The sequence below is a fragment of the Heterodontus francisci genome, chromosome 27 (assembly GCF_036365525.1).
Source record: "Heterodontus francisci isolate sHetFra1 chromosome 27, sHetFra1.hap1, whole genome shotgun sequence".
In the NCBI taxonomy this organism is placed as follows: Eukaryota; Metazoa; Chordata; class Chondrichthyes; order Heterodontiformes; family Heterodontidae; genus Heterodontus; species Heterodontus francisci.
The window spans coordinates 55636441-55663639 of record NC_090397.1 but is presented as its reverse complement, the minus strand read 5'-3'; the positions used below and the strand labels follow the sequence as shown (position 1 = coordinate 55663639).

The 27199-nt window shown below is 43.3% G+C and overlaps 1 protein-coding gene across 2 annotated transcripts in view; it reads left to right on the top strand.

The window, feature by feature from the left end:
- snd1 (staphylococcal nuclease and tudor domain containing 1) overlaps nt 1-27199 on the top strand; it is a 1066795-nt gene that overhangs the window by 241853 nt on the left and 797743 nt on the right. For both annotated transcript variants that reach the window (XM_068059385.1, XM_068059386.1), the window contains exon 13: nt 1907-2017. In XM_068059385.1, the coding sequence (XP_067915486.1) occupies nt 1907-2017 (111 nt within the window). The remainder of the gene's footprint in view (nt 1-1906; nt 2018-27199) is intronic.

The window sequence follows — 27199 nt, the reverse complement described above, 5'->3', positions numbered from 1 at the left end:
GATGTGCATATTTTTCCATGATGACAGAGTGGAGATTGAAGAGCTGTGTTGGAATTTGCAATGCAAACCCATGTTCGTGCTGTGCCATATCAAGCGTACGCTGATATCCTTGTAAATGATGTCTGGCAGAATAATTTACTAGAGTAGTAAACAGAGCATGGATGATCTGTTTGAACGCACATGGCCATTGTGCCACAAATTGTTACAAATTTATATTTGGGATCTTAAGTGTTATTACCTCATGCCAACTTGGCTCACTTAGAAGCAGTGTAGATTTTGAGTTATGTTTTGGGTCAAACTTATTTTTGTTCCTCTCATAAAAGCCCCATTATCTCCCTGTGGGGAAGAGCCTAGCGTTCTGGTGCCTATCCGTACTGATCAGGAACTTGGAATTGTGTAGATTGAACCTGCATCTCAGTGCTCTCGTGCATATTTTGCCAATACCTTGCCTCATCTCATTTGGAAGATGGCACCTCTGACTGTACTGGAGTGGAGTAAAGGCTGCTCGGGTCTGCAATTGAGACCCGACCCGAGCCCAACAGAACCCCATCCGTGCCCGAGCTGACCCAGCCCGAGTCCTTCCATTTTTTTCCCACGCCCGACCCAACCCAACCATCAGTTAACTTATCTTCTGTTTTTCACTTTATTCCTTACCTGCACAAGCTTAAAATAACTGTAGCAAAACCACCTTTAAAGTCCAAAAAGTAAATTAACATTAGAGTCACTTGCCTGAGGTTGAGAGACCGTGTCTGATCCGACCCGAACTCGACACCTGTCTGGTTCAGATCGGGTAGCAGCCCTGTAGAGTGGCGTACCTGCTGAGATTTATACACACCAATGTTGGAGTGGAGCTTGAACCCACAGCCATCTGAATTAGTGTTACCACTGAGCCAAACTGATGAGATAATTCTTGAGATCCATATTCAAGCTGTCCTTGGCTGCAGTATGAAATTGTTGATACAGTCTGATATAGAAGATAAAGTGTGGTGGAGGCCTTTGTTTCAGTAGAATTTAATGTGCAATTTTTAATTTGTATATTTGTGTATGCACACTCACACGCACTCACCCCTGTTCTCCCAGGTTTTATTCTGGGAACTGGGCATGTACATCATGGAAATAATTTAAGGAACATGCAAATGATTTTGAGAACAAAAATCAATGTGTTTTCTATAATGTAACAAATATTGTGTGTGAGTGTAACTACATGGAAGGGAGCAAATGAATGACCCTCTTCCCTAAAGGAGATGACATTTCACAAGTGATTATACTCATCAGATCATAAAGCAAGGAATGAGAAAAGGTCATTTTGTACCTCATTCTTTGTTGGCAATTTTCTTTGTTATGCCCAACTTCATTTTATCTCCTAAGGGATGCTTATGGTTTCATGCTGCTTATATCCTCCCTCCTTTCCCCAAAAGTTAATTGAGCAAAACTTTAGGACCTCCACCTTGCACAGCAACCTTCATTATTCAACTTTGGTTGTTTTTCTATGACCTAACATTAAACTGCAATAAAATTGTTGGCACATCATTATAGTTCATTCACTGCTTATTTGTGTACATTTGTGTGGTCACTTGTTAATCACTTTCTTCCCTAAGCAAAGGGATTGACTTTTATTGATGAGGAGACAAACCTAGTAGAGATGCATATGCATGTTTTTACTTGAACAGAATATACTTTGCTTTTGGCTATGCCACTTGGGAACGTGTAGGAGCAATTTTTTATAGCGCACATTTTCTATTCACTGTATAGGTAAAACCTCAATGCTTGAACGTGCAGACTCCCTGCTAAACTAACCGAGTGGTAATTGAGTATCTTAACATATTTTCTTGCTTAGTACTTAACATAGTTTCTTTCTTTCAGAAGTGGAAGTCTTATGAATAACTGTTCCCCTACTTTTTTGCAGTAACATCGCAGAGGCCCTCGTGAGTAAAGGTCTTGCCACAGTGATCCGTTATCGGCAAGATGATGATCAGCGTTCTTCTCACTATGATGAACTGCTTGCTGCGGAGGCAAGGTATGTGGCTATTGAAATTTTTTTTTAAAATGCATAAACTATGCTTTCTGATTGGAAGTAATTTTGACGTGATGTGAAAATTCAAATTTCATTTAAAACATGTAATTGGAATTTAAGTATGAGAATTGACTTAATGAAGCAGTTATGGGAATGTAGGAATGCTGTGGGTTGAAACAAGCTGTTAAAGAGTAAGCTGCAGGTTTATATCTTTATCTAGCTCAATATTGCGATTCATCTGCAGTGCTTATATATTTTAAATTTTTTAAAGGTTTTGGTGTTTTCTTACATTGCTGAGATCCCAAGGAATTGGAGCAGCTGTCAGTAAGAGCACAGTAATTTCGACTGAGACGGTCATTTAATTTCATACCACTGTTTCTTTGACAACTAAGGTTATGGGTCATAAGCAGTAGCAACAACTGCTTACGTTTATATACGGCCTTTACCATAGCAAAAAGTCCCTGACATTTCACAGGAATGTATAATCAGACAACAATCTATACCAAGCCAATGAAGGACACGTTGCGATAGGTTTGGTCAAAGCCGTAGGTTGTAAGGAGCGTCTTAAAGGAGAAGAGAGAGGCGTTGAGATTGAGGAAGGGAATTCCAGGGCATTAGGCTTAGACAGCTGAAGGAACAGCCTCCGATGGTAGATTGAAGGAAGTGGGGGTGCAGAAGCAACACGAATTTGCATTTACATAGTACCTTTTAACTTCGTAAAACATCCCAAGGTACTTCACAGGAATGCAGTCAGGCAAAAATTGACACTGAGCCAAAGAAGGATAAATTTGGACAGGTCATGAAATATTTGTTGGTGAACACAGGATTGATGGGTGAATGGGACTTAGTGCGTGTTGGGACACAGGCAGCAGTGATTTGGATGAGGTAAAGTTTATGGAGGTTGCTTCTGTTTCCTTCGGTGTCCTGGTTTGGGGAGGGGGGAGGCACGGGGGTATTCACTGTCTGTTTAAAAGAATTGGGATGGTACAACCTGTTGGAGCATCAGTGCGTCAGAGTGATGGAGAGTAGGTTTGAATGCTCAATTACTTTCCTTCCTGGCTGGAGTGTCTAAAACTAGGAATCACAGGTCAGCCATTTAGGACTGAGATGAAGAGAAATTTCTTCATTCAGAAGGTTGCGAATCTTTGGAATTCTCTAACCTGAACACTAGATGCTCAGTCGTTGAGTATATTCAAGACTGAGATTTATAGATTTTCGGACATCAAGGGATATGGGGATAGAATGAGAAAGTGGAGTTCAGCTAGAAGATGAGCCATAATATTGAATGGTGGAGCAGGCTCAATGGGCTGAATAGCCTACTCCTATTTATGTTTCCACTTTGCCCTATGCACTGAAGTGTGTTCCTAGAATAGAACAGGCATAAGAAAAGGTCATGCAGTCAACATATGTTCATATCTTGACACAGTAACGCTGCCATCACATCATTTACAGTGAAAGCTTGATTATCTGCCATAATGGTGGAGCTGCCATTCCTGTGCATGGTGGGAATTGGAAATGACACTAATGAGTCGAGAGCTAGTCAGGGAGAGTGAAAGAGAATATTCAGATAACTTGTTTGTTTTCACATCTTTTATTGACTCATTGAGCTGAGAAACAATTTAATAAGAGAATGCAAGGAAAGCTGTGGGTTACAAGGGCCAAAGGGCATGTCATCAGTTAGGAGAGAATACTGGATGGAAAGGACATGACCACCAGCAAGAGCACATGGGCAGTAGTTAAGGTAAAATTCTTGCAATGGTACCACAGCTGGTCTCCTTACTCCTGCATGTATTCTTGCAGATAAGATGCCAGGGCAATAAAAGGAGTGTGAATAATTGAGGTTTTGTGTATACTTGATAAATTATTATTACATTTATCATTTCCTGATTGCCGTCCTAAATGTACTTTTAACTTGTTTCCATTGATGTTTTCTGGTTCTACTTATTTTGAAGTAGGAGTCTAGCTTGACCGTATCATTTTGATAGTTGATTTCTTAAATTATGTCATCTGTGGGGAGGTGCCAAATGGAGGCTAAGAGCCTCCCCATAAGAAAGAAAGGGAAAATTAGAGGAAAACGTGTCTCCTCATGCTCCTCACAATTGGTTGAGCATGGTACCTGGTTTTGGTGGGGTGAGTGATAACAGATCAACAAGGTAAATGCATAGAATGGAGAATTCTGCATGTGTTTTCTCAATTTACTTTCATTTTAATGGTGCTGTTGTCCCATGCAAGTTTGCCTGCATGTGCTAGCTGGTAAAGAGAATCTGGTTTTAATCAACGACCTGCTTTCCCTCCCATAGAGTTTTGACGTGTAGGTCCAAGTTGCAAGAGGAGAAATAATAGCTAACATCAACCACAGGCTCAGCCACCCTATGAATGATTCCATTGAATCAGCAGAGATTTGACGTTTTTATTGTGCCAAGATCCTAGTCCTAAAGCTGTTACTCATTTTGTAATAATGTTGGCTGTGACCTGTGGTCATATCCTGTTTTCAGTAAAAGTTCTCTGTTTATTCCTTAAAACACTTAAAATATCGACTCGGAGGCAGGCAGGGCTTTAGCCAAAAGTCAGCCGATTCAGAAAGAGAGAGAGAGGGCTTTTTAAAATTTGTTCATGGAAGGTTGATATTGCTGCCAAGGCCAGCATTTATTGCCACTCCCTAATGGCCCTTGAGAAGGTGCTGGTGAACGTCTTCTTGAACCACTGCAGTCCTTGTGGTGTAGTTAGCCCCACAGTACTGTTAGGGAGGGAATTTCAGGTTTTTGACCTAGCTACAGTGGAGAACAGTGTTTTATTTCCAAGTCAAGATGTTGTGAGACTTGGAGGGGAACCTGCAGGTGATGGTGTTCCCATGCGCCTACTGCTCTTGTTCTTCTAGGTAGAGGTCACAGTTTTGGAAGGTGCTGTTGAAGGAGTCTTGGTGAGTTACTGCAGTGCATCTTGTAGATGGCACACACTGCTGCCACTGCATTGCGGGTGGACGGAGTAAATATTTAAGGTGGTGGATAGGTTGTTGAACAAGCTTTGTCCTGGATGGTGCCGAGCTTCTTGTGTTGTTGGAGCTGCACCCATCCAGGCAGGTGGAGAGTATTCCATCACACTTATGACTTGTACCTTATACACACTGCAGAATTCCTAGTCTCTGACATGCTCTTGTAGCTACAGTTTTATGTGGCCGGTCCAGTTATGTTTCTGTTCAATGGTACCCCCAGGATTTTGTTAGTGAGGGATTCTTCGATGGCAATGCCATTGAATGTCAAGGGATGATGATTAGATTCTGTCTTGTTGGAGATGGTCATCGCCTGCACTTATCAGTCCAACCCTGAATGTTGTCCAGGTCTTGCTGCATGTGGGCATGGACTGCTTCAGTTTCTGAGGAATTGTGAATGGTACTGAGCACTGTGCAATCATCAGCAAACATCCCCACTTCTGACCTTATGATGGAGAAAAAATCATTGATGAAGCAGCTGAAGATGGTTGGGCCTAGGATGCTACCCTAAGGAAATCCTGCAGCATTGTCCTAGGACTGAAATGATTGGCCTACAACGACCACAGCCATCTTTCTTTGTGCTAGGCATGACTCTAACCAGTGGAGAGTTTACCCCCGATTCCCACGGACTCCTTGATGTCATACTTGGTCAAATGTTGCCTTAACGTCAAGGGCAGTCACCCTCACCACACCTCTGGAATTCAGCTTTATTTTTGTCCACGTTTGGACCAAGGCTGTATTGTGTCTGTGGCTGAGTGGTTCTAGCGGAACCAAAACTGGAGCATTGGTGAGCAGGTTATTGCTGAGTAAGTGCCACTTGATAGCACTGTTGATGACTCCTTCCATTATTACTTTGTTGCTAGTTGAGAGTAGATTGATGTGGCTGTAATTGGCTGGTTTGAATTTGCCCTGCTTTTTGTGCGTTGGACATAGCTGGACAATTTCCCCCATTGCCAGGTAGATCCCTGTGTTGTATCTGTACTGGAACAGCATGGATAGGGGCACGGCTAGTTCTGGAGCACAAATCTTCAGCACTATAGCTGGGATATTATCGGGATTTTTTCTACGGCCAGTGTGCTCAGCACCTTTAATATGATGTGGAGTGAATCAAATTGGCTGAAGAGTAGCACCTGTGATGGTGGGGACGTCGGGAGGAGACTGAGATGGAGCATCCACACAGTGCCTCTGGCTGAAGATGGGTTGCAAATGCTTCAGCCTTCAGGATGGGGAAGTTCGTCCACCGCCATTCACAATTGGATGTAGCAGGTCTGCAGAGTTTTGATCTGATCTGTTGATTGTGGGATCGCTTAGCTCTATCAACTGCATGCTGCTTCTGCTGTTTAGCATGCTAATAGTCCTGTGTTATAGCTTCATCAGGTTGTAATCTCATTTTTAGGTATCCCTGGTGCTGTTCCTGGCATGCTCTCCTACATTCCACATTGAACCAGGGTTGGTACCTTGGCTTGATGGTGATGGTAGAGTGATAGATATGCCAAGCCATGTGGTGGAGTACAATTCTGCTGATGGCCCATTAAGATTTTTGTATGTTTGGACAGGACGTTGACTCGCCTTTGACCCACAAGGTATAGAGTCTGGTATTCTTAAATCAAGATAGTTTATTAAGCACAGCAAGGATTTACAATGCAATACTTAACCGACAGCAGTAGTTATACAGCAGAGTGTTCTCTGTTCTTGTCTCCTGAGCTGCTGTGGCACAGTCTTCTCTGTTGATTGTAATATGGTCTCTCCAAATCTGTGCGCGCCAGTGTCTCAACACCTTTCCTTTATCCCCCTTTTGAGGGTTTTTTCATTCTGTATTAGGTTACATTCCACCTTAACCCTTTCGATTGGTCAGTATCACCTCACCTTGTTTACATTGTCTCCTCTTGATTAGTTTATAATAGTTAGATGGGGCAGGTATGACCTCACCTTCCATACGTTGTCTCTACAGATGGTTTGATCATTGTCACACAATAGGGAATGTTCGCTATCCCTATCAACATTGCAGTCATGAATGGCCTCCGAATACCTTTATTTGCATTTCCATCCCCATGGGGCCTGCAAGTCCATCACTTACTGTTGCTGAGTCTGTCTTAATTGAAATGAAGAAGGGCAGTCATCAAGACATCCTGTCTCATTTCAAAAGCCATGCTATTGTAGCTACAGTAGACAGTCTTTCACAATTTTTCCTGTACAGCATATGAAATTATACATTTCACACATGATTCCAAACACAATGTACTTAACTTAATTCTAATGTAATACATTGCTGCACATACAAAGTATAATTATTCTGGAGCATAACTACAAAATTTCTTAAAACCATTCTACTTTAAAAATATAGCACCTCATGTAATCTGTAGCAGGCCATAACCTGTACAGGTTCATTCAAGTGGCGTAATAACAGATTAAACATGGCAGTTGTTAACCGTTTAATTGCAACACCACAGCACCTCATGGATGCCCAAATTAGAGCTGCTCAATCTGATCTGAATCTATCCCATTTAACACAGTGGTAGTGCAACACAATGCATCGGAGGGAGTCCTCAGTGTGAAGACAGGACTTCGGCTTGATAGGACTTTGTAATGGTCGCTCCTACCAATATTGTCATTGAAAGATGCATCTTCCACGAGATGTGGGTGTCCTGACCAGGCCAACATTTGTTGACCGTCCCGACGCTGTTCAGGTGCAATCCGTCCGGCCTGTAAAATTGAAGTCACATTGGTGAGGATGAGACCATGTAGGTCTTCCCTTGTGTTGGTTCTCTCACCACCTGCCGCAGGCGCAGTCTGGTAGTTGTGTCCTTCAGGACACAGCCAGCTTGTTTAGTATTGGTGCTACCGAGCCACCCTTGGTGATGGGCATCAAAATCCCCCACCCAGAGTCCATTCTGTGCCTTTGCTACCCTCATTGCCTGTTCCAAGTGGTGGTCAACCTGGAAAAGTCCGAAGTCAATATTGAGGACTCCAAGGGTCATTTCCTCCCAACTGAGGGAAAAAGATATGCCACAAGCGCAGGCACTTTGTCAATAGGAGATTTTATTGAACATGGCACTAAAAATTCATCTTTAAGCAAGCCCTGAGGGCAGCTCAAATTTCATACCAATTAAAATTACACATTCTTGAGGTTGAGATAATACACTGCTGTATGTTCTTATTTGAAACCTTACTTGTATTTGTCCAGGGAATCCCTTGGAGTGGGAGTCTCAACATCAGTGAGGCTGCCTTGTGCCCACTTAAGGTGCCGAATAATGGATGTTTGGTGTGAGTTACAGGCTGTAACCAATTGAGAGGTTCCAATGGTTTATAGATGTAATATTAGATACCAAGGAGAAACTAAAAGACTGCCATTCTCCTCAGTGTTCAGATGTGGCAAGTCTAGCAAAAATGTCATGGCTAATTATTTGAGCCCTGGCTTTTTGAAAGATATACACCTGTACTGTGAATTTAATGAGCATAGTTTTGTTCATTTGTTATTTTTGCTGATCAGTCAATGTTGCCATGTCTATTCTACCTAGAAGGGTTAGCATGCAACATTTTGGTGGTATTCATCAATTACAACCATGGAATGTGATTTGTATTTTTTTTTGAAAATTATAATGGAAGATATGGGGGATTTCTTCCCCCATCCTTTCCCCTGAAAGTGCTGAGGCTGGTGCAACAGCTCTGCAGTACTTTGCCAAAAAGCCATTCTTTATATAGTATGTAGATGGGCACCTGTTTTCTGATTGGGGGTGGGGTGGTGGGGTGTGACGTGTGGATGAATTGGTGGGGGGGGGGGGGGGGGGGGGGGTTGGATTTCAGCTGAATTTGTACCCTTTTTAGCAAGGGTTGCTGGATAGTCATTTAGGAATAGCAGCCCTTGTTGCCACTTTTTTCTCCTCATCCCAATCCATAACAATTCAAGTTAACTAGGGGATGAATATAACTCTTGAATGTTCCGTGTTCTACAAAGTCAGTACTGGGCCCGATTTTAACTCTGTAAATGAATCTGTTTAGAGGGAGTTAAAAATCGGGCCCAATGAGTTTGGAATATTCTTGAACAATCAGGGAGGTCATTTCTTGCTGGGCATTACCTCCCAATGCTTATACAGGCCAGAATGATGTCCTTTAATGAGTATATTATCTGGTAAGAGAACAGGTCAGTGGGATTAGTTTTGTATTGCTGAAACAAAAAGACAGCATCGATATGGTGGGTTGATTGGTCATCTTTGCTATTAGCTTATCTTTTATGTTTGCTTCCAGTCGAGATTCCTCTCATTTTATTTGCTGACGTGAGCATATTTTGAGGATAGGAGGACATGCACTCAGGAACTGCTGTCACTACTACTGATGGCACAAGTCCAGGCAAGAGTAGTATGGATGGAGGCCCTGCCAGATCATCCCTTGGTATGATGGAGCAAGAGAGCTGCTACCCCTCCCCATTATCTTTTGGAATTGTCAGCAATGATACAGTGTCACTTACTGGGTCTATATGCATTCAAATTGCACTGATGACATGTTGACTGGGTATTATGTTCATCAATGTCACTTTTTGTGGGGGTGAGGGGATTTAATAAGTTTGGAGGAAATTACTGGTTTTTGATGAAGGGAGTAGATTTCTGATTCCAGTTGAGGTGACTGTCATTGGAATAAAGTGTTGAGCGTAAGGGTCCCCCCTTCATCACAGTTTGTTGTGTGTTTATTATCCTGCCTGTTGGAGGACTTGTGAACAATGGTTATATATAAGTCTAGCAACTATTAAAATTGCTTTTGTAAGACTTGTTGCAATTGTCTGTTTAACCCCACTATGGCAGGTACAGTCTCAAAGAAATTGTTGATTACACTTGACTTACCAGACTGTTGAAATCAAACTTTTAATACGCAGTTGACTCCAAAAAGGGTATAATTGGTATGAGCAAAATTCTTCCTGAAACTTTCTGTTGACTGAAGTGTAATCATGTGCAGGATGATAGAGAGAGAACATGCCATAAAATCCAGAAAAGCTGAACTTTTGATGCTGTTTGGGCCAAGCTCCAGACGGACAGAATTCTGATTTTTTAAAAAACCTTTTTCATGGTATATGAATGTCGCTGACCAGGCCAGCTTTGTTGCCTGTCCCTAATTGCACTTGACAACTGAGTGGCTTGCTAGGCCATTTCAGAGGGCAGTTAAGAGTCAACCACATTGCTGTGGGTCTGGAGTCACATGTAGGCAAGACTAGGTAAGGGCAGCAGATTTCCTTCCCTAAAGGGTGGATGGATTTTTTTCGACAATCAATAATTTCATGACACCATTACTGAGATTAGCTTTCAATTCCAGATTTTCAAAAAAATTAATTGCATTTAAATTCAGCTGCCATGGTGGGATTTGAACTCATGTCCTCAGGGAATTAGCCTGTGCCTCTGGATTACATTTGTTCTGATGAAGGGTCATAGACCTAAAACGTTAACTCTATTTCTCTCTCCACAGGAGCTGCCAGACCTGCTGAGTATTTCTGGCACTTTCTGTTCTTGTTTGAGTTCCTGCATCTGCAGTATTTTGCTCTTATCGTCTGGATTCAGTGACATTATCACTACACCACTGCCTCCCCTTGGTATTCCCTTATGAATCACCTGGTGTCCAAAGAAAACGTATGTCCGATAAGGCTAGAGATAGAGTTGACATTCTTTTACACTGCCAAATAAGACCTTTCCAGTCCAGGGTGGGAGAGCATTCATAACTAAGTGCTCTTGTTGCTCCTATCACCACCCTGCCACCCCCCACCCCCCCCCCCCCCAAACAAAAAAAATTCCCATTGTAGGTCAGTTGTCTGTTGCAGTGAGCTCCACTGTGCAATGTAGAAATCTCACCCCTGCTGATGATCCATAGACCCACAATTTCATTTGATAGGTTGGGTTGTGTAGATTTATTTCCAAAATATAATTTATTCATAAAAATCTGTGGAAAAAAAAATACATTACAAAACAGTTCAAAACAGCACCAAGTTGGCATTCCAAAAAGTGCAGAGGAAATCAGTTTTCTTCAATACAGGAGTGAGTTGCCTCGCAACCCTTCCATTCCATTTTACCTGCCAGGTACATTTTACAGCAAACCCATATTTGGTGTATACAGCCCGAGGGGTTTCCCATGGGTCCAGCCCCTCAGTTCACTTCGGCTGGAGGACCTTACTCAGTGGTCTTTCCCCATTGAGCCTTTGTAGCGGCTGCCCCAAGCTTTAGTGCGTCCCTCAGCACGTAGTCCTGGACCTTGGAATGTGCCAGTCTGCAACACTTAGTCGTGGACAACTCTCTGCGCTGGAAGACCAGCAAGTTTCTGGCAGACCAAAGAGCGTCTTTCACCGAATTGATGGTCCTCCAGCAGCAGTTGATGTTTATCTCGGTGTGCATCCCTGGGAACAGCCCATAGAGCACAGACTCCTGTGTTACAGAGCTACTTGGGATGAACCTCAACAAAAACCACTGCATCTCTTTCCACACCTGCTTTGCAAAGACACATTTCAGAAGGAGGTGGGCAACAGTCTCTTCCCACTGCAGCCACCTCAAGGACAGCGTGTGGAGGGGGTGAGATCTCGGGCGTGCAGGAAGGATCTGATGGGAGGGCCCTTCTGACCGCCAGTCAAGCTCCGTCTTGGTGCTTGTTTGAAAGTTCTGGTGATGAGGCATTCTGCCAAATGACTTTGGCAGTCTGCTCGGGGAACCATCCGACAGGATCCACCATCCCCTTTTCCCATTAGGGCCTTGACATTCCATGCAGACCACTGCCTGAGGGATTGGTGGTCAAAGGTGTTTTCCCGCAGAAACTTTCTCACAAAGGATAGGTGGTACGGCACGGTCCAACTGGATGGAGTGTTCCGTGGCAATGTGACCAGACCCATCCTTCGCAGCACTGGGGACAGATAGAACCTCAGCACGTAGTGACTCTTGGTGTTTGCGTACTGGGGCTCTACGCACAGCTTGATGCAGCCGCACACGAAGGTGGTCATCAGGATGAGGGCGACGTTGGATACATTTTTCCTGTCCTTATCCAGAGGTTTGAACATTGTGTCCCTCCGGACCCGGTCCATTTGGGATCCCCAGGTAAAGCGGAAAATGGCTCGGGTGACCGCCACGGCGCAGGAGTGGGGTATGGGCTAGTCATACAGCAACAATGTGAGCGCCTCGCACCTGATGACCAGGTTCTTGCCCACAATGGAGAGAGATCGCTGCTCCCACATGCTCAGTTTATAGTGTATCCTGGCTACTTGCTCCTTCCAGGTTCTGGCGCATGCCCCAGCCCTTCTGAACCAAATCCTCAGCACCTTCAGGTAGTCTGACCTGACTGTGAAGGGGGCAAAGGATCGGTTGGCCCAGTTCCCAAAGAACATGGCCTCACTTTTGCTGTGGTTGACTTTGGCTTCCGAGGCCAGTTTGAACTGGTCGCAGATGCTCATCAGTCTGCGAACGGACAGTGGATCCGAGCAGAAGACGGCGGCGTCCTCCACTTACATCGAGATTTTTACCTGAGTGCCTCCGCTGCCTGGGATTGTCACCCCTCTTATGCCCGCATCCTTACTAATGGACTCAGCAAAAGGTTCGATACAGCAAACAAACAAGATTGGAGAGAAGGCAGCCCTGTCTGACTGCAGATTGGATCGGGAAACTTTCTGATTCCCACCCGCTGATTGAGACTGCGCTACCGATGTTTGTGTAGAGCAGTTTGATCCAATTGCAGATTCCCTGCCCAACCCCTATTTTGGAGAGCACGTCCATCATGTAGGTGTGCGATATCTTGTCAAAAGCCTTATCCTGGTCCAAACTGATGAGACAGGTGTCCATCCTCCTATCCCGTACATAGTCTTGCGCTACTCAGGGATACGATCGCCTATCAGAGATCTTCCTGTCAGGTACAGTGCAGGTCTGGTCAGAGTGAATCACCAACTCCAGAGCAGAGTTGACTTGAGTGCCTATGACTTTGGACAGAATCTTGTAGTCAACATTAAGCAATGAGATGGGCCGCCAATTTCTGATTTCCGCCCTCCCCCTTTCTCTTGTAGATGAGGGTGATGATGCCTTTCCTCATGGATTCTGACATGCTGCCAGCCAGAAGCATACTCTCGTATGCTTCTTACAGATCTGGGCCTACCCAGTCCCACAGAGCCGAATACAACTCAACCGGTAAGCCGTTGCTTCCGGGAGTTTTACTCGTCTCGAAGGACCTGACTGCGTTTGTCAACTCATCCAGAGTTAGTGGTTTGTCCAGTCTCTCCCTAATGCTGTCATCTAAGACCTCTATGATAGATGACAGGAAGGTCTGGGAAGCCGTGCTGTTCATGGGTTTCACGTCGTACAGCCCAGCATAAAAGAATTTGCTGATCCTTAGTATGTCGGACTGCGAAGACGCTACCGAGCCATCCTCTTCCTTCAGGCTGTTGATCACAGAGCTCTCTCCATGTACCTTTTGGAAGAAGTAACGCGAGCACGTCTCATCCTGCTCAACGGAGTGGACTCTGGACCGGAGGATGATCTTGGAGGCTTCTGTGGCAGAGCGAGGCCTGCTGGCTGTTCACCTCTTGGAGATCCTCCTTGACTTTGACCCCCATCGACTACAGCCGGAGCAGATTTTGCATTCTTTTCTGGAGTCGGGACATTTTCCCCTCGCTCTCACTCTCACCAGTGAACTGGAGACTCAGAGGGGTTTCACAGTTCTCCAACCTTTGTAATCACTTATGAGTTTCTCAATGTTCTCTGGGGTTAGCAGTGTAGCATTGAGTTTCTGTGTCCCCCTGCCAACCTGCTGGTCATCCTGTAAGTGACAGTCGGTCAGTAAGAGGCAATGGTCAGAGAAGAACACCGGCTTGACGTCAGTGGATCTGACAGTGACAGCACAGGACACAAACAGGAAGTCAATCCTGGAACGGGCAGACCCGTCCGATCTTCACCAGGTGTATCTACGCTGTGCTCCGTCTGCGGGTTTGCTGAAGACGTCGTGCAGCTTGGCATCGTTTACTGTTGCCATTAGGAATCTGGACATAGCGTCCAGTATGCTGTCATCACTGTCGCATCGTCCAGCTGCATCAATGATGCAGTTGAAGTCACCGCCTAGAATGACCGGCCTGGACGTCACCAGCAGCAGTGGGAGCTGCTGGAAGATGGTCAGCTGCATTGAACCAGGGCGTACACGTTGATCAACCGGAGAAGAGCATTGTTGTATATTACATCTGCTATGAGGAGGCGATCACCCACCACCACCTTAACTTCGGAGATGGTGAAGTTACCTCCCGCAGTAGAAAACCCAGGCCAGAGGAACGGGAATCATTACCCCCTGACCAGATTGGCCCGTGGGATCACCATTGCAACTGGCCTGTAGGTGCTGAGGTGTGGTATTCCACACTCCCGCAGAAACAGCAGGTCGGCTTTGACCTTGGCGAGGTAGTCCAAGGTTGAGACACATCACATAGTGGATTTAATGCTAACGCACGTTAATCGAAGCAATCTTTATACCCATTTTTCAGTTAGTTGTTGCTTCCCAGACCAGTTGTCCTTGCTACTCCCAGTCCATGGGTATGTTCCTGCATACCCAAAGTGTACGCAAGCTGTTTCACATTCGTTGGGCTCAGAAACCCCTCCTGGTTTCTCATGGGAGGTTTGTTCCGCTGGGGTGACATCAGGGTGGGGGGGTGGGTGGGGGTTCTTGTAGGCAGCAAGGCTTGGGCTGTCCTCTGCTGTTGGTGTCTTTCCCCTCTGTTCCTCCTCGAAGAGATCACTGCTCCCGGCTTTCTGGAGCTGGGGTGCGCTCGGCATGTCGCTAGGTTCAGCGCTTTGGGTTTGCGGTGCGCTGGGCCTATCACAGCTTCCAGTGCCCTGGAGGTGGGGGGCTTTATCTTCCAGCTCCTTTGAGTTCTGCTGCTTTTGCAGGTGCTGTAGTTCCAGCCCTTCCTCATACAATGAGGAGGAGCTGCCATAGTCCGTCTCAGACGGTAGCCTCCTCTTGCCACTGGTTTGGGTGATGGCCTGTTCCTTTTTTGGAGGTTTTTTCTTTGTGGTTTTCCTTTGTACCACTTGTCACTGACCAGTTAGTCCATCTGCTGCCGCCTCCTCCATTAATTCTGTCTGTCGAGGAGGGGTTTCTGGGCATGGGGTTGGTTTTGGGTTGCTGGTTGCAGCTGCCTCCCCTTTATTCTCCTTTATTCTTCTTCCCAGCACCAGACGCATTCACCATTCCTTCTCCCGGCCTTTCTTGGACCTTGCCACCTGAGCATAACTGAGGCAGCATTTGGGGCAGGTTTTGTAGAGGTGGCCTGCCTCACTGCACATGTTGCAGAGCTTACTCTGCTTACAGTCCTTGGTCTGATGGCCTTCCTTCTTGCAGTTCTTGCAGGCGACTGTGCTGCAGTTAGCTGCCACGTGACCAGATTTACCACAGGTGCGACAAACTATGGGCTGCCCCGCAAAGACCGAGAAGCCTCGACTTCCCCCGATAGTGAAGCTGGAAGAAGGATGGGTGATGGCTCCGTTAGCATCGACCTTCAAGGTCACCTTGACCTGTTGCTTGCTGGTCCAAATCCCAAATGGGTCCTTGACATAAGTGCTGCTACCGGCCACCTTGATGTACCTGACAAGGAAGGTGAGTACATCCACGACAGGAACATGGGGGTTATAGAGGTGAATTGTCACCACCCAGTCACGTTGCGACGGCAGCGTGAAGAGTGGCTCCACTGTGAGGATTGACAGCGGCGCCTGGTTTCCCTTCTCCTTGAACACCTTCAGGAACTTGATGCATCAGCCACATTCTTGAATGTCATGTCAAAATATCCACTGCTGGGGAAGTCCTGCAGGCAGAAGATGTTTGCAGCTTGGAATCCACAGCAATCAATAAGGATTTTCTTAATGAAGAAGGTACAATCAACTAGTGCACCTTTTTCCTTATCCTTCACTGCCACCCAACAGTGTTATACACTCCCTGGCCTGAAGCTCTGGAATTGGTTGCAGCCATTTTACTCAAAACCTACCTGGAACAGGATCAAAGGCCACTGATCATGGTTTCTTCCCTTGCCAGGGTTGTGTAGATTATATAGTGCAAAGTCTGAGGCTGTGGACCAAGCATCTGAAATGCAAGTAGGCCATTAGAGGGTCCATCCCCTCAGTCACACCTGTCAGTCATAGAGAGGCATTGTGGCGATGGGAGAGAAGGTTGGATGATCAGCTATACACATGACAGTGGATGTTCTCTGGCAAAGTTTTCAAGTAAAATATTGAAACCTAATATTGTCGATGTATTTGAGATGGTGTGTGTACATGGTTGGATTGCAGTATTATATTAGCCCTTTGAAAGAGTGCATTTATCAGGGCATTGCATGAGGTTGTGATACAATTTTCAGATCTAATCTACATATTCTTGGGTTCAGTGTCAATGGTCAATCCTATAAACAGACCTCATGCCTATTACCTTAGGAGTGTTCGTACTCCCCATTGTCTAATTTTCCAATAGTGTGGCCTGGGTGTTCATTAGTGCACTGTTGTGATCCCTGTATATATGTTTTTCCAATCTAATGATAGGCTGACTGAATAACACTTTAATGAGATGAGGCCAAATACAAGTTTCTATGCCGCTTTATCTTTTGTTCCCATTCTGCTAATTTCATGCTTTCTGGGTCTGAGCACGGCCCAGTTGAGCTGCCAGTTAGCTGACTAATGTTATTGGAAATGTCTGTGGCGGTTCCTCTATTGACCCCAATTGTTTTGGAGAGTACTTTAAGTGGCTGATTTATTTTAGTGAGACCCCACTGGAACACCTGGTCCCCTATTCAAACAGCTCACACACTCTATCAACATTACATCTTTGCTGATTAACTTGTAAAATGAGTGTGACTTCATATTAAAACCTGTAGCTTAAAACAAAAATCTAACCATAGCAAAGAACCAACAATCCTTAAACACGATGTTGGAGATGTATTATGCTACCTCTATCTGTGCATTGTATTTACAAAACAAAAGCTTCAGTAGGAATGCACTACTGAGATGCCTCTTGCAGAGACTAGATGAATTATTTCATTCTTGTATTTCCCTGCTAATATCATTTTCATACCTCATTTAACAAAGCGTGTTATGCAGTTAGCAGGGGTATTCATTTTAACTGATGTAGAGTGAGTTAGTGAACTGTGGTCTCAATGGTGCAAAATCAGTAGGTGATTGTTAAATTATTACAGTTGAATGCCTGTGAAATAGAGCTGAAATACCTCCTGTGTCACTAACATTGTGGTGTATATTCTCTTCAACTCAATATGTGCAAGATTTGCCTTGAGATGTGGAGATTTAGAATCCTGACTACACTGAACAGAAAGTTCTCCTCTACAGTCTACTCCAAATTCAATATTCCTTCACTTCTAACCTCTAATAATTTAGTGCTGTAACACCAAATCTGTTTGCTCTGTTTGCATTTGTTCCAATGATTAGAAATTTCAAATCTCATTAGTGCCAAAAATGACTGAACTGCCAGGAGAATGTTTCTCTGATCTGTCCTCATAAGATGAGGTAGAACTGCTGTTCCGGTGCTTCTGGAGAAGTGGGATGGGAGTATATTGGTGCTTCTGCTGCTTCCCCATCCTTCCCAGCAGAACACTGCTGGCGGAGTGATCTGCACCTTTGGTGCTAGCTTTTTTTCTTCCACCAGACTTCTGGATGACTGGGTCCTGCTCTGCTTGCCAGTTTTGCATGCTTCCAATTCTACATATTTATCCCATTTTAGCTGTTCTCACACTTTCTTTGTCTTGGAAATGTCTTATTTCTTCAGTTTCTTTCATTATGTCTCCTGCACATATCACTTCTGCCATTTAACCATCTTCTGTTCTGCACCTAAGCCCTTTGTGGTCATTTTATTTCTTTTCCTCTGTGTGTGGTAATTTTGGGTTTTTCATCCCACTGGCAACCTTTTTCTGTTGCTTTTTAAATACTGTTCTTCTGTAACATCTTCCAGTTCTGAGGAAGGATTCCACATCCGAAACATTGACTGACTTGTGTTCTCTTGACAGATGCTGCCTGTCTTGCTGTTTCAGTATTCTAATATCTGTACTATTTTGCTCTCTGCTTTCATAAGAATGAATCCTATTCTAAAACAAAAATGCTATGTGCTGTAACTATTTAATTTGCTGCAAAGTCAAATGTTTATGTTCAGTGCTACCCTTGAGTTTTTTTTATCTTTTATTTTCTGTGAAGTTCTAATGGTAATAATAAATATCGATTCATACCAAGACTTGAAAGCTTCTGTTTAGTTCAGAACTATTTGAGAATCCTTTTATTGCTTTGGTTGTATTGATGCTCGTTAAGGTGCAAGAGGCCATAGTGAGGGGGAATAAATAGATTGCCCATGGCAATGCTTGTGTGTCAGCAGATTCTTTTTTTAATTCTCAGGATGTGGGTGTCGCCAGTGAGACCAAATTTTATCGCCTTTGAAGTGGTGATGGGTGTATAAGTAAAGGGTGTTATGCAACAAAGGCCAAACGTTGAGACCACTCAGATTGTGACTGGCAAGTCAGACTACATTTTTGATGGGTATTTTGGAATCTTATCCCATTGCCATGTGGTCAAGTTCCACTGCTTTGACCATTAATCTGTGAAAATGAGTTTTTGTACCATCTTTAAAGCTAGGATGTACAAGGTAGAATTTAAGAATACAACTAAAGGTAGGTACCTGGTAATGAGCATTTCTGAGGAGGGGATAGGGTTTAGCTACTTTGGGTGGAGGAAAGAGAGGGCAGCCTGCCTTGAGCTTTGCTAGCATGTTGGAGGGAAATTGAGAGCTAATGGATTGCCTGGTCACAAGAGAATTGTGTGGACAAGAGAAGTGCCACGAGTGTCACCTTATTTTACTTCACCCTATCAACATAACCTAATTGCTTTTTCCCTCATGCACTTATCTTGTTTCCTCTTAAATGCTTCTAAGGTGCTCTCCTCACTACGTCATATGGTAACGAGTTCCATATTCTAGCCATTTTCTGGGTAAAGAAGGAAGCACACTTGATTTTCCCATTTAAGTTAATGCATGGATGTTGGTGAACTTCCATATGGGTGTTTCTTTGCTCTCTGCCTAATTTTTCCATATTCATTGCATCCAAAGCACTTACTTAGTACCTTAACCATGCCCTCTGCTACCACAAGAATATATATCCTTTTTGGTCCTTAAATCTATAGCTTTTCATAATACTTCATATCTATATCTTGTGTTGTTTTCCATTACCATGTATTCTGTGTGTGGTTCTGCATTACTCAAGATGCATGTTCTCTGTGGAGTTGGCTTCCCAACGAGGCATATTCTGTTGCTTCGCCTCCTCACAAGATGCACATTTTCTGCGTTGTCCTATTGTTTCCCAGGCGTGCAGGATTTCTGCTGGTCTTATTCCATTGTTCCTCATATGTGCAGCACTTGAACCAGCTCAATCATTGTGTCGGTGGTCATGTTAAGGTTATGCCAAAAAAACCTCAATTTTCTTTTCAGCTGGTGTGTTTCATGCTGTGAATTTTTATCTTTCAATGTAAATATTTTCATAAACTTGTAAAATGCATCCCAGCAGCTACTTCTATATAATGTCTCCAGGTTTAATTGTGATCTCAATTGAACAGGATTGCTATGTTCAGTTCAGATGAATAAATGGGTGCTGATGCTTCATCGTATTTAGTGAACGCATGTGGTGAATAGTGCATAAGATGTATTAGCACCTTGTGCCAGAGGGTGGCAGGATGCAGACTTGCACCTGGGAGGCTTGATCTCTGAAATGGCAAGGTGCAGCTTCTTTTTGTTCTCTCCACCCTACTTCCTTTCCTCTCCCACCTTCTTACTCCTCCACTCTTGCAAAATAGGGAATGTTTTATACAAGCTAACTGAAGAACACTTCAGGTGTGCAAAGTGGCTTTAGCAGTGGCCGGAGAGCAGGCTGTTTGCCCCCATCTAGCCTGCCCCCCCTCAGCTCCCCACCGCAACCTTGGAGAGATGTTTGTAAACAAAATGAAGTGCTGGAGCGAGATTTGTTTTTTTTCCCCCATGTACATCAACGAGCAGGCTATTAATGCTGGAGATCTAAACACTTTCCATTTTTCCATTTTAGAGTCTAACAGTCAGCATTGAGCCTTTCTAGGTCATATATTGATAGTACAGTTAGATGCAGACTAAAGCTCCCTCTACACAACAATAAACATAGTACCAATCTACTTTAACAATTCGGTATCCTAGAGGAGTGACTCCTATTGTATTCAGAATCGTAGAATGATACAGCACATTAGGAGGCCATTCAGTCCTTTATGCCTGTGCTGGCTCTTTGATGGAGCTTTCTGACTAGTTCCACTCCCCCAGCTCTTTCTCAGTAGCCATGCAAATTCTTTTCCCGTTCAAGTATTTATCCAATCCCCTTTTGAAAGTTACTATTGAAACTGCTTTCACAAGTGCAGGCAGTGTATCCCAGATCACAACAACTTACTATGTATATTGTTATGACCAGGCGGGGAGGGGTCACAAAGCTCTTCTCTTGTCCGTCCTCTTATTTGACCACGGCAAAGTTTATTCCTTTCTAAACAATGAATAAGCCTACCATGTCAGTGAGTGTTTTACCTTTTTACCCTTTGTTATGGTCGCAAAACAACCAATTGGACAGATTTTCTTGAGTTTAAGCAAGAAAAAGGTGAGTTTATTATACTTAATCTAAATCCGATCAAAATAAGATAATATTCACTCACACACACACACACACACACTCACACAAGAATCACATGCACACAAATAGATTACAGAGTGATGAGTAGATTTGCGGTTGGATTAGAGTCCAGGACACACACACATTAATACACAGTCTGTGGGGTTGGTTGATTCCGTTGTCTTTCGGCTGAAGTTGTGTTCTTGAAGTTTTTGGCTGGTAGAAGTGTGCTTAATGGCTGGCCCACCTGGTTCAGGGCTTTCTTGGAGGCAGAATTGTAGATTGCTTTCTTCCCCTGGTGTCTTTATCTCGGATCCAGCAACTGAGAGCTAGGCTTTGCACGCCCCACCTGGCCTTCTGGAGCTATATTGAGAGAGAGAGAGAGATGGCCCTTTTGGCTTCTGCTCAGAATGAGGCACTGGCTTGTCTGCTTTGTCCGAGGGCAACTTCCAGCTTTCACAGAGGTGGACAGATGGTCACATGACTCTGTGTTCTCTGTTGCCTTCTAACAAGATTCAAATTTAGGAATTTCAACCTCCCCCCTTCGTCCTTACAATGTGAATGCCCCAGGATGGCTTTGAATGTCTTGCTAATGAAAACAATCTCAGGTAGTTCAATCAATATAGCAAGTCATTGTTTTGGGTACAGGCTCATCAGATATGTCTCTCTTTGATGCCTTGGAATGTGCAAAGCATTCAAATGCAAATTGCGGTGCCCATCTTGGCTGCCAGCTTTTTTAAGTTAACTGTAGGGTTCCAGCTCTTTTTGTTTCATTAAAAGTTTAATGTAGATTTCCAATCGATGAATTAAAAAATTCTCCTTTTGGTATAGCAGATTTTGTTGACAATATAAAAAAAATATATAGTTTTTTTGCCAGTGGTTCTTTTGCCAATTACTTTAAATCTGGGTCCTCTGGTTACTGACCCTTCTGCTGGAAACAGAGTAAATAAGAAGAAACTATCAAAACTGTTCATGATCTTGAATGCCTGTATCAAATCTCCTCTTAACCATCTCTGCTCGACATCCGCTTCTCCAGTCTCTCTACATAATCAATGTCCCTTATCCTTGGTGCCTTTCTAGTAAATGTCTTCACACATTTTAAGTCCCTGACATCCTTGTCAAAAAGTGTGATGCCCAAAATTGAACTCTATTCCAGCTGAGGCCTAACGATTGTTTTGTAAAGCATGTCTTTCCTGCTTTTGTACTCTGTCTCCATTAATACAGCAAAGGATCACTTTTTAAAAACAGCCTTCTCAACTTGCCCTGCCACCTTCCAAAATCTATGTACATATATCCTCAGGGCTCTCTGTTTCTGCACCCCCTTTAAAATTATATCATTTAGTTTATATTGCTTCTTTTCATTTTTCGTACCAAAATGTACCGTTTCAAGCTTTGTGTTGAATTTCATCTGCCATGTGTTTCCCATTTCACCAAACCGTGTCTCCCTTAAGTCTGTTATTGACCACCTCCATTGTTTGTTGCATTTCCAAGTTTCGTATCATCTGCAAACTTTGAAATTATGCCCTGTATATCTAAATTTAGACCATCGACATGTATCAAAAAAAAGCAGTGGTAGTAATACTGATCCCTGGGGAACACACTGTATGCACTCCTCCAGTCTGGAATAACTACTGTTCACCACTACTCCCTTCTGTCTGTCCAATTTTGTTTCCACACTGTCACTGTCCTTTTAATTCTTTTGAGCTTCTATTTTGCTATGTCTATTATGTGGTACTCTGCCAAACACCTTTTGAAAATCCATATACACAACATCAGCTGCACTACAGACACCAACCCTCTCCCTTACTTCAACGAACTCGGTTAAGGTGGAGAAACACAATTTGCCTTGAACAAATTTGTGCTGGCTTTCATTTATTAGCTCATACTTTCCAAATGCCAATTAATTTTTTCCTGGATTATTGTCTCAAAGTTTCCTCACCACCGACGTTAAGCTGACCGGTCTCTAGTTGGCAGATTTATACCCCTCCCCTTTTCTAAATAGCAATCCCCCAGTACTCTAGTGCCACCCTTATATCTAAGGAGATTTAGAAGATTGTGGCAGTTTCAACCTTTTACTTCCCTGAGTAACCTAGGATGCTGCCCATCTGAACTCAGTGACTTTTCTACTTTGAGGACTGCCATCCTTTTAAGTACACCCTTGATCTATTTTTAGCCTATCTAATATCACTACTACTTTTCCTTTACTGCCACATTCGGGAGCATCCTCTTCAGTGAAGCCAGTTGCAAAAGACTGATTTAGGACCTCAGTCATGCCTTCTGCCTCAACAAGAATAGCTCATTTTTGGACCCCAATTGGACCCACTGTCCTGTTGACTGCCTGTTTATTATTTACATGTTTACAAAAGACTTTTATGTTAACTACTTTTTTTTCTCATACTCTCTTTGCTCTTATTATTCGATCTCCTCTGTACTTCCTCTATACAGCATGGTTCTCTACAGTATTATGTACCTTACAGTTGTCATAAGCCTCCTTTCTGTAATAGGAGAAATAGATTGAGAGTAAACTAACAAGGAATATAAAAACAAACAGAGCTTCTACAAGTATAAAAAGGGAGAGTAGCTCTGAGGATGAGACTGGGGAATTAATGGAAACAAGGAAATGGCAGAGACTTTGAACAAATATTTTATATCTGTCATCACAGTTGAAGACACCAAAAGCATCCCAATAATAGTAGAAAATCGGAGGGGGAGGGGGGGTGTGCAAAAGAGAGGGAGGAACTGCATGATTATCACTAGAGGAAATGTACTAGGCAAACTAATGAAATTAAAGGGTGACAAGTCCCCTGGACCAGATGGCCTGCACCTAGGGTCTTAAACGAAGTGACTGCAGAGATGATGGATGCAATGGTTGTAATCTTCCAAAATTCCCGAGATTCTGGAAAGGTTGGAAAACTGCAAGTGTAACACCCCTATTCAAGAAAGAAGGGAGACAATCATCTATCATTGGGAAAATGCTGGAATCCATTATTAAGCAAGTAGAAAATCTTAAGACAGTCAAGCAGAGCCAACATGGTTTTATGAAAGGGAAATTGTGTTTGACAAATTTATTAGATGACTTTGAGGATGTAACAAGCAGGGTAGATCAAGGGAAGCCTGTAGATGTGTATTTGGATTTCCAAAATGCCTACAATAAGGTACCACATAATAGGTTACTTGAGAAGATAAGAGCTCAGGGTGTTGGGGGTAACGTATTAGCATGCATAGAGGACTGGCTAACTAACAGAAGAGAGTTGAGGTAAATGGGTAATTTTCAAGTTGTCAAGTTGTGACTAGAAAATGTGACATCCACTTTGGTAGAAAAGCAGAGTATTTAAATGGAGAGAGATTTGACCATACCAAGGGTGTTCTCGTACATGAAACATCAGAAATAAGCATCCAGGTACAGCAAGTAACTAGGAAGGAAAGTAGAATGTTGGCCTTGATTGCAAGCGGGGTGGAGTATAAAAGTAGTGAAGTCTTGCCATAACTGCAGGTGAGACCGCACCTGAGAGTACTGCATACAGTTTTGGCCTCCTTGTTTAAGGAGGGATATAATTGCATTGGATGCAGTTCAGAGAAGATTTACTGGGTTGATTCCTGAGATGAAGGGGTTGTCTTGTGAGGAAAGGTTGAGCAGGTTGGGTCTATACTCATTGGAGTTTAGAAGAATGAGAGGTGATCTTATTGAAACATATAAGGTTCTGAGGGGTCGTGACAGGGTAGATGCTGAGGTACAATTAGGAGACATAGTTGGAGAATAAGGGGTCTCTCATAAGATGATGAGGAGGAATTTCTTCTCTGAGGGTCGTGAATCTTTGGAATTCTCTACCCCAGAGGGCAGTTAAGGCTGAATCGTTTTCTATCTCAGCCTTGAATATAGATTTTGAACGATCGGAGAGTCGAGGATTATGGGAAACGGACAGGAAAGTGAACTTGAGTTCAAGATCAGATCGGCCATAATCGTATTGAATGGCGGAGCAGGCTCGTGGATTTGTATGGCCTACTCCTGCTTGTATTTCTTGTGTTATGCTCTGTCTTGTTTTAATCTCTCTATTTTATGTCATCCAGGGAGCTGTAGCTTTGGATGCCCTTCCTTTCTCCGTCGTGAAACTTGTCTATTCTGTACCCGAACAACTCCTACTTGAAGCTCTCCCATTGCTCAATTACTGTTTTGACTATTAAATTTTTTTTATCCTAATCCGTCTGGGCCAGATTCCTTTTCAATTCACTGAAATTAACCCTCCTCAGTTAAGTTTTTTATGCTTGATTGTTCCTTGTCCTTTTCCATAACTATTGTAAACTTGATATCACCTTTTCCTAAATTCTTCCCCACTGAAACATGCTCCAGGTGCTCCACTTCATTCCTCTAAACTAGATCCAGCACTGCTTCCTTCCTCGTTAGGCCCAAAATACACTGACCGAAACTTCTCTTGCACACATTTCAACAATTCTTGCCCCTCTACCCTTTATACTGTTACTATCTCAGTCTGCAATTGAAGTCCATTGTTATCACGACTCTGTAGTCCTTGTATTTTTCTGTGATTTGCTATCAGATTTGCTCCTTTTCACTATTTGGCCTATAATATATATACGAGTAATATTTTTTCGATCCAAATTGATTCTGTCTGTTGTCTATGATGTATGTTTCTATTTTTTTCTATACCAACCATCTTGTGGTCTGACTTGTTTTTCTTCTCCTGGTTCTTGATTCATTCTGAAAGATGAGTGAGTAGTAACTCACAATAACTGAAAAGCCGGGTTGCATATGCTTCTGTGTAGCTGAGGGCTTTAAACTGTGTTGATGAGTGGAGTCCAGTGTCTACTACCTTACTGGACTGAGTAAAAGTGCCCGTGTGAAGTAAACAAACTAATTAAAATATTTTAGAGCACTCGGGAGGCTGACTTTGAAGATGCATCACAGCAAAATAAAATGGTCTTTAAAGGGCAGGCACAGAGTTATAAAAGTGATCCTTTTCATTAACCCCTTGAGAATGCTGGCAGCATGTCGACTCGAGAATGAAAAGTATGATGTTACAAATTTAGTTTATGAAAGGTGGGTTTAAAATGTTGTCTGAGTTTATTGCTCGCACTGCTTAATGTTCTGTTTCGCAGTAGGTATTGACGTATACCTCTCTCCCTGTCAGATAGGACAGGAGCAGAATGCAGTTTACGTGAAGCCACAAGATGGCAATTCTGTGTGGTTCCTTGTAGTGGAAGTCATTGCATTTCTGCTCCCCAGTTGAGTTGTTACACTTTTTACAACAATCTTTCTTGTGAAAGTGAGATGCCTGATATTACTCCGTTCTAATATTTCAGTACTTGCAATTCAGTCAACTTGCATTAGTGCTCATTGTTACAGCATTGCCACAGAATTGTATGCCCTTATTAATGACGTAAATGTCCAATTTAAATATTATGAGAAGCTGGTTAATGCCCCACTTTTATTCCCTTTGGTGCTTGGTGGGAGCAACTGTTGAATCTGGTCACCAGGTAATAATCTAAGCGTTTCAGTTAAAACTTGGTAGAGTCAGAACGATAGCTTGCATCCCAGTGTGTTGGGAGTAATGGTGCTGATTTTGGAATTGGGCGGATTGGCATGAATATCTACTGAAGAACTGAATGCCATAGGTAAAACTTTACCTGCAGAGTACCACTGTCTCTATTTAAAATGTTTTCTTTTAAGTTTTGGCATGCATTCTGTTGAAGTAAGGTCAGCTAATCCGAATCTATTTGCAGTTTTTCTATTCCATAACAGTGGTCAGTGAATTTTTTTTGTCCATTACCTGTACTTTATAAGTTGGTGCACAGCACAGGAATAACACTGAAGGCTGTCAATGATCACTGTCACTGCTCTGGAGATTGTTTGGGAGTATTATTTTGCAGTGTTGTTTAAAGTCAGCATCAATATTCCTAGTTTTTGATAGATTTCCAGTTCTATCTCCTTGGAGTCCACATTGTTGCTGTCACTGCTGCCTATTCCTGCCAATGTTGTCCTTGTCATTGCGGTTGCCTCTCCCCATGGTAAACCTGTGTCCATTAGAGTGCTACTAATAAGATCCTGTTGGCAGGAAGGGCACATTCTTTTGTTAAATCTTATCAAGGTACTGATCTTTGCAGTTGCAAATCTTACAGTTCTTAACCAGAACTCCATATGTCTAATGACAGCCACTGCGCCTGCCTCGATAGTAGAAGATAGCTTAATGGCCAGTGATTTTCATTGCGCTACATGGCTGCAGTCAGTGATGCTTCACAGACTAAATATTCAAACCATCTGTTTCTTTGCCATATAATGCTCAGTTCAGGGCATCCTGCCCTACTTTGCACTCCCTTAGCCCTGGGGTGCTGAAGCCAATTGCAACTGTACCCCTCCAACCTGGCTGAGCTCAACTAACTCTGTACCGACTGCGTTCAAACTGTCATTTTCCTGGTCTGATGTTTCTCAGCTAGTCTCTGGATGAAGCAGAGCAATGGGTAGAAATCTAAATTACTGTGTATTAGCACCAATTTTAAGAGTAATGCAGTTTAATGGAATAATGAAATGTGCATGTTTTGGGAA